The sequence below is a fragment of the Lepisosteus platostomus genome, chromosome 3 (assembly GCF_059453375.1).
Source record: "Lepisosteus platostomus isolate fLepPlt1 chromosome 3, fLepPlt1.hap1, whole genome shotgun sequence".
NCBI lineage: Eukaryota > Metazoa > Chordata > Actinopteri > Semionotiformes > Lepisosteidae > Lepisosteus > Lepisosteus platostomus.
In genome coordinates this window covers 23605780-23618503 of record NC_142613.1, presented here as the reverse complement: position 1 = coordinate 23618503, position 12724 = coordinate 23605780, and the positions used below count along the sequence as shown (strand labels likewise).

The following is a 12724-nucleotide window of genomic DNA, read 5'->3' as shown; positions in this document are numbered from 1 at the left end:
AGTTCAACTCAGAACTGTATGTAAAAAGTTGAAGACTTGTTCTACTATTACAGAAGGACAGCTAAGATGGCATTACAATTAACACAGCATAAGAAAGAGTACCACTCATGCCCATGCTTTACCGGACAGTGCAGTCACATCCTTTCAGGGGAAGAGGCAAATCTGGCGGTACACCATACCTGCAATTCCCCTTTAAAATGATAAAGAGCTTCGAAAACCAGACGTCAAGCCAAACTGTGCATCAGTGACCTCCTGAACTATATGAAGGCATCTGGTTTTTCATGCTCAGCAGGCAAGAACTATCCAAATCCAAACAGGAGGTTTCCTGACAACCTCCCAGTTTAGATATCTCATTTAAAAAAGGTATGTCCTGACAGAGCTAGCAGCTCTCCAGATTATGACTCAGGAGAAATGCATCACTAAAATAACTCAGACAAATGAAATAAATCATTATCACAGTAGCTTTAGGGAACAAGAGTGATACTCTTTGTAACAGATTATCTTTTCCTTTACATTATTTGTCACATTATTTTACTTATGCAATTTGCAAAATATATATGTAAATAAAAAAGTTGGTGTTTGATTGTGATCAACATGTACAATTTAGTACAAGTCTTGGGGAAACTCCTAAAAGTCAAAGTTTTTCGGTCAGCCTTCACCTGATCATTTATTTCAAAAACTGCACCAAAAGATATGAACATTTTCATATCTCATTTACTTGAATGTCTTCTATGCAGTAAAACTGTTTGGACTGTGAACAGCAATAACACACAAGTGAAAAACTGGGTTGTGGCAAACAGAAAACCATGGGGAATTAAGGTGCCTTCACATTTGACAGAAACATGCAAGCGAAGTCACAAAATGCCCAGCCCATACCACATGTGACTCAGAAATAGACCAAACCATTGCTAATAAATTGTAAAGAAGCAATAAAAAGGGCAAACCAAATGTTAGTACATAGTTAAAAGAGTACAATTTAAGACAAGGCTTTGTTAAGTTTGTACAATGTTCTTAACAAGACTTCCTTTTGAATACTTTGTATAATTCTGGTCACCACATCACGAAACAAACAGATGCTGCTGAGAACAGAGAAAACTATAAGGGAACCTGATTAAAGTAAACCCTGTGGACTTCTTCAGAATAAATGGTGAAAGACAAACATGTAAACTATATGAAAGTGCATTTACAACCAAGAAGAGGACGCAGTTCTTTATGCAAAGGGTTGTGGTAGTATGGATCAAGCTAACCAACTATGCAGTCAAAAAATTAAAATTCAAATGTATACAATAAATTTAATCCAATCAAATGTTTTCTTTTGTCCTCCAACATTGGGGTGTGAGATTGATTTGAGGAGTGTGAAAGGCATGTTTAACCTACCTTTGAAATGGTCAGTTTCATTCCAGGCATGTGATTAAATGGATTCCATATTTGTCAAGGGACTATTTCCCAACACAGCTACATTGGCACAATTCTACAGTCACCTTGAGTCATTCACATATATCCAGTGCGAAAGCAACTTTAGGGGGTGCCCTAGGAGTAGAACTAGGGAAAACTGCTTTTATTTGAATGAAAAAGTGCTATTTTTTGTCTTTGCCATTATGACTGAATTCAAATGATAGATGAATCTTACAGTACATACAGTGTTTACTATTAATTATTATAAATATTACAGTTTTAGGGCAGTGATATGTGTTCCTGGCCCTGGGAGACCACAGTGCACCAGGTTCTGCTGGAAACTTATAATACACACCAACTAGGAGTGAACATCAGTGATTAATTGTGAACAGCATCATTGTATAAGCCCCTTTCTAAAACGAACCCAATGTTTTTTTCTGGTTTCAGGGATTCTGAAACCCCTCTTCAAAAATATCATCCACGTTCTTTCTTTCAAAGGCAACGCTTGAATTTCATTTTCAATCACATATACAAAACATCTCTCAAGAGCACTAAGGCTTACGAAGTAAATGAACTTTCTTTAGGTATTTAATATTTGAAAAGAGTAAACAGTAATAAAACTCCTCAAGATATGAATGTGTCAGTGATAAGAGCAGAGAAAAAATGACTAATATGCACTTCATCCCCAGAATCCCTGCTCATCATCCATAGACAAGTCAGCAGAAGACTTTAAACATTTTTAAACACAAACACAATTTGCTGCCACAATATTTTACATTAATGTGGCCTGATTATTTGATTTACTGAGAGAATAAAACATAAACCAAAGTTTAGGCCATCAGAAAACATTAGTGAAAATAGTTTATGCTAAACACACATCTCTCTTTTGTATTTGGGAATCACCAATTATTTTACTTTTTTCACCTCCACAACTGCCAGTGGCTAATTAAATGGGTTGTACCAGCATGGGAGAACATGCCATGGGTGCTCATCTTCAAGCCATGCACCATGTTGTTGTACCAGGCCCACTGCACACGTAGCAGAATGCAGTAACTGATGGATGACTGATAATTCTCGCCAAAAAAGGCCTGGTAAAACCGCAGGGGTCAGTGTGGTTCAGGTGGTCTCAACCCACACAATCCTAGGGGTGTTCACCCATCAACTCGCAGGCAAATGAGGAATCCCAATCGCTGTCACCTAATGACAATTCAAACTGGTGGTCTCAGGACTATCTAGCGCTCAGCAGTGGCAGCAGCAAAGATGACTTGGAATACAACCAGCATCCATGAGTTAATACGCAGAGGCTCTTTTCTTGTTGTGCACTGGGTAGAGAGAGAACACATGTAACCACTTAAGCCTTTCCTGCTCTGCACTCACCTTACATTAGACTCAGCACACTGCCCAGCAAGTATTACAAGCAAACTTTATTTTCTTTGGAACCTGAAGGCATTTCACTGGAATTCAGTAAAAGGGATAGGTAACAATTTCCATAAGCCAGGGAAATAGAACAAAAACAAAATATTCTGTCTCTACCTTGTAAGCCACGGGTTTTGCTTCAAAAAATAAAATTACTAATAATTGCTTGCTATGTGTGCAGTGTTTTGCAACCCAAGGATCCCAAAGTGCTTTATATACAGAAGGGGACCCACTTTATTCACCACTGATGTGTAGCACCCAGCTAGAGGACATGTAGCAGCCATTATAAACCAGCACTGCGGTGTTATGTAGAAAGTGAGAAATTACTTCACCAACTGAATTAAGGGGAAAATTATGGAAGTCCAATAGTACAAGACCACAATGGACTTTAACCAAGACACCAGGATCAGCACCCCTAGCCTTCTGAATGTTTAAAGTTCAAGGAGTCAGTGCCTTAGTCGAAGGTATCAACCTCCTGCTGGAGTTGGTACCATTACAAATGTTGTGAGTTGTCCTGCTGTCTTGAGAAGAAGGTTGTAAAAGGTCTTGCTACAATTTTGTATAAAAGTGTTGCACTTATTACTGTGTTTAATCTATTTCTTTAAATTTCTATAATTCATTAAGCTTACTTTTAATTGTTTCTCTTGTTTTTATTTCTCCAGAAAAAACAGCTCATCTACAGTAAGCCAGAAGAAAATTTCATAACTTATGAAAAGCTATTACACAGACATACTGTATTACTACTATCACAGCTGGGCTTAAGACATAATAGCACACATTTTAATACATCAGGTATTGCTTAATAGAGATTATTTTAAGATGGCGAATTTTTAAAACCACTTTAATTTTTACATTTTGAATCACAGGTAAAGAGATAAATACAGTGATTAAGGAGACGTTCACCACCGTAGCAAACCAGAAAACTTTCTGCATAAGTATTCTGTCAGTGTGTGGACAGAATTGGATTCTCAACTGAAAGGAAAGGTCTGAATTACAATCAGGATCTAATCTTTAATAATGTTCTACTCATGTTTTTTTAATGAACTGGAAAATTACAATTTTTCCATTCATTCCATTATTAACAGACTACATTACCGCAGCACCCGGCAAGAAAACTAAGCTCCCCCAGCATTTCAAGTCCACCCTGTGCTTCTCACACTTCAGAAAAGATATCCCATGGTGCTCTGTAGCTCCTTACAGCTCATTACATGTAGCACGTACTTAATTGCAAAATAAAACAGTTCTTCCGAGCCCCACGAAACCCACACAGAGCGTCCCTCAGCACTCTTATTATAATCTCATCCAACCAAGGTGTCACTGTCATTACTGCAGCAGGACTCCACCCTCCTGGTTTGATCCCAGTTCTGTCTGGAACAAGAGGTGTTGGAAGATGACACTCTTCCTCTCAGGCCAGCCACTTCTGGTGTCTCAGCTCTGTTTTTAAGCTCTGGAGGAGTGTGCTCCCAACACATACTGCACACACAATAAAGAATTAGAAGCAAAAAGCACTTGAACCCCAAAAAAATGGATTACTAACCAGCCACTACTTCCCAAAAGCATGCTGTTTTCATGGAAATATATAAGTCTCCTATTACACAGCGGTGGGATATTCTTTAGGCTAATATCAGATGCTCTGTTATCTAAGGCTCTTTCATTACCATGAGAAACATTTGAATAGCTCCAAGGCAGACAAGATAAATGCATAATCTGAGAGGCATTAAAAACCTAATAAATGGTATTGGTTGCAATAGTCATATGCTGTGCTCTTTAATGTCTCTAGACATACGACATGAAATAATTTTGCTTTGCTGCTTCATCTGCACAGTCTCAGGGATCCTCAGCTAATGGAAGCCCAAGTGAAAAAAGCTGCTGTGTAAGTCAAGTCCTGTTCCTTAAACTTTTCTTATGACAGCAGCATTTCTTAACCACTGTGCTTTCAGACATTAACGTGTATACTGTACCTTGCAAGTTTGGAAGGATCCTGTATAAAAAATATTAAAAAATGAATACACTTGGACAGTGTTTATATATTAATCTAGGTGTCATGCTGCACATTTGATGCATACACATAAGACAGAGGCTAGGCTCCAAGACAGGACATGTGGGAATCATATGTTGTGCAAGTTCTGTTTTTCAAGACTGATGGACATCCATCCGTCTTCGAGCCCCATCATTAAATGCCGGGTTGTGGGGGAGCCAGAGTCTATCCCAGCAGGCATCAGGTGCAAGACGGTGTACATCCTGGAACACCAGTCCATATCAGGGTAGAAAGGTACAAACACAGACACAATCACACCAGGGACAAATTTTTCCAGAAGTCAACCAACCTCTCAGTATGTCTTTGGATGGTGGGAGGAAAGCACAGCACCCAAAGAAAACCCCCATGAACATGGGAAGAACATGCTAACTTCACACAGATAGCACCCCAGGAATTGATCCCAGGGCTCCAGTGCTGTGAGGCAGCAATGGTAACCATTGCGCCATTGGTGAACATAAAAACAAAAAAAATGTCTGTAAGCAGCTGAGCAAAAACTCAGAACAACACGGTCATCAATTCCTGCCAGAATAAGCATGACTATACACATTGAGTAGTTCACGTAGGTAGCTGCGTCAGCATGCATAGGCTGCAAAGGAGCAAGTTAAAGTTTATTCCATGCTGAAAAGAGAAGAAAAGAAACACAGCGTTCTGGCTGGCTGTGGAGCCTTTTTCCGTTGTGACCCCAAATTTCACACCCGAAGAAGGCTCCACAGCCGAAGAAAACATTTTTTCTTTTCTTCTCTTTTCAGTATGGAATAAACCTTTCCTTGTTCCTATACACATTGAGACCAATTTCAAGGTTACGATCCAACAATTAAATAAGTTCTGTTTATAATATTAATAATGTGTTTATGCCTGCTACATGTACGGGTTTCTGGACACAGGGGCGGCGCACCACAAAATATCTTATATTTATGTAAGTGTGAGGTGGAAAAAATTGAAAAACGTTGACTTAGACCAACATCGTCTTTTGTGAGGCCGATGGAAGAATTCCATTTAAGGTGGGAAGACACTTTCAAACAACCTGAAAACTGCTATTTACACTCATACACTGGACTTTCCAGTTTTGCCCCCAACATAATGAGGCCTCTCGCCCAGACGATATGAATGTCATAGTGCTGAAAAGAAATTCCTCTTACTCAAGTCAAAAACGTATTGCCTGTGGAGTACTTATTAGAATGTGGTGACCTGTGACAACTTCACTTAAGCAATTTGTAAGTACAGAGCCAGGCATCAATTACAGACTTTTCACAGCACATTTAGAAAGTTTAAATTCATCACCCTATCGATCAACAGATAATAAACGTTATCCATCCATCCAGCAGTACTGCTCATTAGCAGCGTTAAGATGCTCAAACTTTGTCGGACTGCCATAATGTTAAAAGAGAATTTTTATTAAAAAATGAAACATGATAGAACCTCACACCCAGTCAGTCACACAAATATTAGAAATTAGAAAAACATTTCTACTAAACTGCCTGCAAATGCATATATAAGTACTGCCTGCAAATGCACACATTAGTCCATTTTGTTGTGCTCTGTTAAGTAAAAAGTTTCATTACTGCATGAAACTTTTGTGTTTAAGCCCAATATAAACATTATAGCCTTTATATCTGCAGAGAGGAAAGAAATAGCTCAATTTATTTAACTTTTAATGAACTGTAAATCCTCAATCCACACTCTAGTACAGTAAAGAGTTCTGCAAATCGTAGCAGGAAAATATATTCAACTTGCCAGCAACGTATTCACTAGAGTAACATGAATTTGATTTCTTGGATTGATCTTAGTCAGAAAGGTTACAAATAATTTGAGAGAATGTGGTTTATGCATTGATCTACCCTTCAATCAATTATAAGGTAATTTCAATCATGTGAGATAAATAATTCTTCTATATAAAAACTTTGTGTAGGAGCAAAAACTAATACCAGAACACTGCCTGTGGCAAGCTGCCTTTCCACTCTCTATAGGTGAATCAGATTTTTATTCGTTTCTTCCTACAATCTCTTAACACACACAATGAAAGCACACAACTTTATTCAAAAAGAAAACAAGAAAATGCTCTTCAGCTTTAATTCTCAATCACAGCATTACCTCAGTCAGTGCCACGCTAGCTCATAAGAACATAAGAAAGGTTATAAATGAGAGGAGGCCATTCTGGCTTACTCATTTGGTAGTTAATAGCTAGTGTGGTAGTTAATGGCTAACTGATCCAAGTATCTCATTCAGTTGTCTCTTAAACAAAGCCAGGATCTCAGCTCCTTCCAAGAAAACACAATCCCACGCAGACCTTGAGCACAACCTTTAAAGAGCACTTAGACCAGCAGTGAGAATCACTACACTGCTAGAGACAACTGCAGTGCTTGTGTGTCATTTCACAACACCTTCTTCCCCTGCATAATAAACCACATAATCTTAGATGAATGCTCGACTGCACCTTGGTCTCAATGAAAAGCTTTGATGTTATCTCCATTTAAAGTCTGAAATGATTTAATGCTTCCTGTAGATCCTGAAAAGGAAGTGTGATATCCCCTTTTATAATATTTCTAGTAAACACCATCAATCCCGCCAACGGAAGTACTATCCACATATTTAGGTGTACTGCAATTGAAAGGCAAATCAGAAATGAAGACTGGCTACCTAGTGAGTTCACAAAAGCAAGAGCCCAATGTACCCAATTTGTACAGTAAAACCTCTGCATGTCCTCCTTTATTCCAGGGGCAGGAAATCTGCAGCCTCTCAGACATAAACTGCATCCCCATTCCATACACTCCAGGATGTCAAAAACAAAGGAACTCCAAAGAATACTATGAGAGTATTTACAAAAGATTTCAGACATCAAATCTCTAATCTCTATATAGCCTAATCATTTGTTTGGGGGTGGGTCAACATACAAGTTTAGTTCAGAACCACAAATGCAGTCTTTCACACAGATGAGGTTGCACAACGGTGCTCTGATCACAAGAAATGCAAGGGAAAAGGATAGGACTCTTTATTAAACATAACTCCATCACTTTCACAACCTACATGTAAATAGATGCAAAAACAGAGTAACTTCAGATATTAAGGCGGGAGTGCCCGACTCCAGGCCCTCAGGGGTTGCTGTCCAGCAGGTTTTATGAGTATCTTTAAACCTCTGATTTTGTAAGAACAAGGAAAGGCTTCAGCTTGTTCAATTTAGTCAATAATGAGTTCAATTAGGTAATTAAAGGCTCAGGCGGACAGAATAAACATTCTTTACTCAGAAATGGTCTGGCCCTCCAGGAGTGGAGTTGAGTTACGCCCCTGATTTAAGGATTCCACATTGTAATAATGACACTAAGGGCAAATACTCGCAGCAAACTCGTACCCGCACAAAACAAAAAAAACCTTTGGCAACCAAGCCTACAGTCTTTCAACAAGCACCTTACTGAGCACTGACTACTATGCCACTGCTTCTCAGCCCTGATCCTGGCAAAACTTCTGGCTTCAGCTCCAGCCCAGCTCTTAACCACAGGCTCCTTAAGTTGTTTACTTTTGAGGGGATATTTTTCAAATTGACTCTCAGCTCTTACAAGGTCAAAGGGCATTTGCAACAGGTAATAACTCTTTGGTTTCTGAGATGCCCTCGTTCAGGTGTGCTGTCTGAAATGGGACCTCTGCAGAAGGAAAATGAAGCTCACTGCAGGAAGGTGAGAGATCAGCTGGAAAGAAAAACCAGCCGGCACGGCGGTCCCCCCCAAAACAGGGGTTGGGGACCACAGCACTAAGCAAACACACAAACTGATAAACTTCTGCCCAGTTGCCAACTTCCTCTCATAGCTCATCACTGAGAGGAATGAAAATGGCCATAGCAGGTCAAGGGGTCTTTTATTTCATTACTGGTGATACACACAACCGCGTAAATATGTCCTGCTTTTACACAGAAATGAAACAGTCCAAATGTAAGAGTACGTGGGCTGCACAAGCCAGCTGTATGGTATGACAGAGCAAAGCCACACACAGATAATATGCTCCCAGGCCCGCCAGATCTGCCTGCTATTGTCAGCCGTGCAGCAGCTCACAATCAGGCAGGGCCGCGCGCCAGCTGCTCTCTTGGGAAAGCTCCGAGAGCAGGCGACTGAAAGGAGCTCTTGCACAGACACCAGCTGAATCCTCACTCTTTACCAAATCCTGTCCTTCCCATTTCCTCCCACTAAAACATCTGCTCAGCTCTCAAAGGAAGAAAATGTCACCACAAACAAAGCACAGAGGAAAAGTAAAAAGGAAATGTTGTGTAGCATAACAAAATGAGCTTGCTGACGTAAATAAAAAAGCACTTTTGCAGGGGGTTCCTTCGGAATTAGGCCCAGTTGAGATGTTATTAAGGCTTAAAGTGGCCTTGGGCTAATCAATTCAAATTTAAGATTTATCTGACTTCATAAAAGAAATTTTTACACATTCTTTCTGACTTGGTTTCTCAGACACTCACAGAAAATTACTAACATTTCAAAGAACAGGACACAACAACGCTCAAAGACAGACAGTTCAGAAATGCTGAGACAAGACAAGAATATTCATCCTGGAATCAATAAAAAAGTAAATATTACAATGACGTTTTCCTTCCTGGATATTTGCATAAATGCAAAGCCTAGTGAGTCACTAGGTGTTATTTAAGAGTAAGTGACCTTAAAACTTCAGAACAAATAGGAACACTATTATGTCAGCTGAAATCTGGTACTAAATGAATATTCAGGACACAAAATAGCTTGCTTCAGATGGGTTTAATTTCTATTATATTACAAAATTCTTTAATAACCTACAAGCTCTAAATGACATTGAAGGATTGGACCGAGAACGACAACTATTATTCTTCGAGACTAGCTGGAGAATCGAAGTTGAGGCGCGTCGCGTTTTTGGGATAGGCCAACACAAACATTTAAGACTTGAAAAACTAAAGATGTCTATTTTGAGATCTCAACATGATGGATTTCTGACATAAAATGTGCAATACAACAACCTCAAACAGTGAATTCACACAGCTTTTGCAGACAGGTATGGCGACGACTGAAACAATACATTTGAAACTGTCAAAAACGTCTGCTTTCCTCATCGCGCAAGCGAGGCATACAGCGCAAACATCTCAGGTTTGATTCTGGGATCCTGTGCCATTAGCTGGGATCAGGATTCCCCGAGCAGTCCCCGTGTAGTTGTGCAGCATTTTGCAATCTGACATGTGGGACCCTGGTGACTAGTATCCCTCTGGTTTGTTTTAGAACTGGAAACGCTGGGATATTTGAGCTCTATTATAATCACACGTCAAAACTGAAATTCTATTTTTTTTCGGATCTCATATTCCTCGTTTTATGTGATCAATTTTTGTCTACAAGCGTAAAAATCACAAGCCTCCGTGGGATACGATAAAGCAATATTTAGGACATTCTGTGTCGCTCTGTTTTGGGAAAAAACAACAACATTTTGGCCCACTTCAAATAGTCATAATCGCAATCAACATTCATAAACTTTTTTTCATGCTTAGGTTTCAGACCAACATGCATTTTAAAGTTTACACAATTTCTGGAAAAACAATAAGGTAATTATTTTAATAGTTCTGTAAATATGAATCAGACACGCATGCAACACAGAATAATTACCCTTTATCGGACCGACGCCTCCAAAACGGCTTATATTTTTACAGGCGGGCATTTTACTGGAGCAGACTGAGTGGAGTTTAAGAGCAGTGCCGCACCCAGGATCTGAACCCGCAACCTTCCAGCCTTAAGTCTAGAGCTCTAACTTCTCCTCTTGGTAGTAGAATAGTTGTATTGTCTTTGCCACAATTATAAGTAACACGTAACCGCAGCTAACTTAGTAGTTTCACAAATATTTTAAAGCAGGCTATGCATGCTTCCATCATGTCACTCACATAAATATTTATATATACACTAATATTTCCAATATCTAAGAAGAAAGCGAAAGCTGAAATGAATAACATTAATTTCGGTAACTTCGCAGCTGGCAGTTTATTTCAAGTGGCAGGTTTTTCAAATTAACCAATCAATGCCAAATAACGTATTTTTGGAGTCTCGCTCCGGGCGAATGGACCCTCACAGATGGTCAGTGGAGGACTGGAGATCTATCAAGTCTGACAGGTCTTGTGCCTTAAAAAAACTATATTAGCATAACTTTTAAGTTGCCCGTCTTCCCGGTGTTTCATTGAAATGGCTACACGTTGTTTGTGTATTGCTCTTCTACAATAAAACAAAATGTGACACGCATACTATAGTAAACAACGCCCACAGTGCTTACGACTTTAAAAAGGCAAGGTGCTCTCTCCCTTATTTGAACGATGCCCGAGGTGGCAGAAACATCATTACTCATCTATTGTTTACAAAACCAGTTTACTCAGCACCAATAAACGCCAAAAAGTTTTCCCAAAAACACAGGTCAAAAAGATGAAGTAAAATCACAATACAGATCGCGGCACTGACTTCAAGACATCCCTTAATGATCTCCAAAGAAGACCAGCAATTGCCTACACATTCAAATAATAAAATATTTCCATTAAAAAAGTAGTAAAAAAGTCAACTTACGGACTTTAATTTTCTTGTGGTCAAGCTTACGGACCGCACTTTGTAAAGTTTCCAGTCGATGTTGTATTCGGGTGGATTTCTGCGCTATGAGACCGGCTTCTGCTTCTATCTCCCCAAATATATTGCTAGCATGTTTCGATAAATCGGAAAGTTGACAGAGGACACTGGTCAGCGCGTGACAGCAAACCTCCTCCAGGGATGCGAACAAGACTTTCTTCTGAACTTTGTAACCATCAATCCCGACGAGTCTCCCATCTCCGCGGTCACCCAGTGATCTCATTTTGCAGTCCTCCTCGTTCAACCTGCACAGCCGCAGGGGTTCCACGGTCCTCTGGTGAAAAGGCATTTTTAACCCGGCTCCACGAAAGAGAATACGGAAAAGTTAACCTTTATGCTTAAGGTCCACGTAAACGTTGCATTGAGTCATACATTGTAGAGTGTGCACACAATACGTCCCGCCATGTTTCACAGAAGATGCAAAATTTAGCCAGTGTGCGTTGAATCACCAGAAGTCTGCTGAACAGCGAAGTCTGGAAACCAAACTCCAGCAAAAAGTGAAGCGCTGTGAATCAAAAGGAAAACACGGCAAACCACGCAACCACCTGTGGGTAGTGGAACCGGAGTCTGTGCTTCTGCGCCCGAGAAAAATCCTGGAACGGAGTTACTGCGTTTTCCTATCGGGAGCGGCGCTCTGTCTGGACAAAAATACGGACTGGATTTTCATGCGGACCACAGTCATATTGCATGATACAAGAGAATATAACGCTTGCTTGCTTTAACCAGTAAAGAACACGGTCTAACAAGTTGCAGGTCCTAGTCATAGCATTGTTAATCGTTTTTTCATTTTATATTGCCAGATGAAAACAACAAAACACATCTAAATCATATTAAGAAGGAAAGGTATCCAAATATAAACAGTGAACGATAATTTTCAGTTCAAAACATTTTTTTTTGTTTAAAATAAAATATCCACTCTTGTCTAACGCCCTGCAGCCATTAAGGGATATAAAAAACTCAGCAGGTGACGACTTTGAAAATAGTGATAATTGAGACCGATTAAGTTAATAAATGGCTCACTTGGGCAAACTATTTTCAGTTCCTTCATCCATCCCATCTTCTAAACTGTTTTATCCAGCATATGGTCGTGGGGTTTTTCGGCTCATATGGTTTGAACATCCAGATTTCGTGAAACACGGGGACAGGATTACTGGAATTAAATAGAAAAAATGAGGATGATACAGATTTCACATCTGTACCAGCCTTTAAAACAGGAAACGAAAAACGAAAATTCACGGAATATGTTTTTTTTTTACTGAAGCCTGCATCA

General features: G+C 39.6%; 1 protein-coding gene across 6 annotated transcripts in view; it reads right to left on the bottom strand.

Moving 5' to 3' along the window:
- The window catches only part of nhsl1b (NHS-like 1b), a 187729-nt gene extending 175756 nt beyond the window's left edge, over positions 1-11973 (bottom strand). For 5 of the 6 annotated variants that reach the window (XM_088625013.1, XM_088625015.1, XM_088625014.1 and 2 more), the window contains exon 1: positions 11398-11972. In XM_088625013.1, the coding sequence (XP_088481139.1) occupies positions 11398-11743 (346 nt within the window). In that variant the 5' untranslated portion in view covers positions 11744-11972. Of the gene's footprint in view, positions 1-11397 lie in introns of all 6 variants that reach the window. The other variant, XM_088625023.1, reaches the window with a different exon arrangement.
- Between the last annotated feature and the right edge of the window lie 751 nt (positions 11974-12724).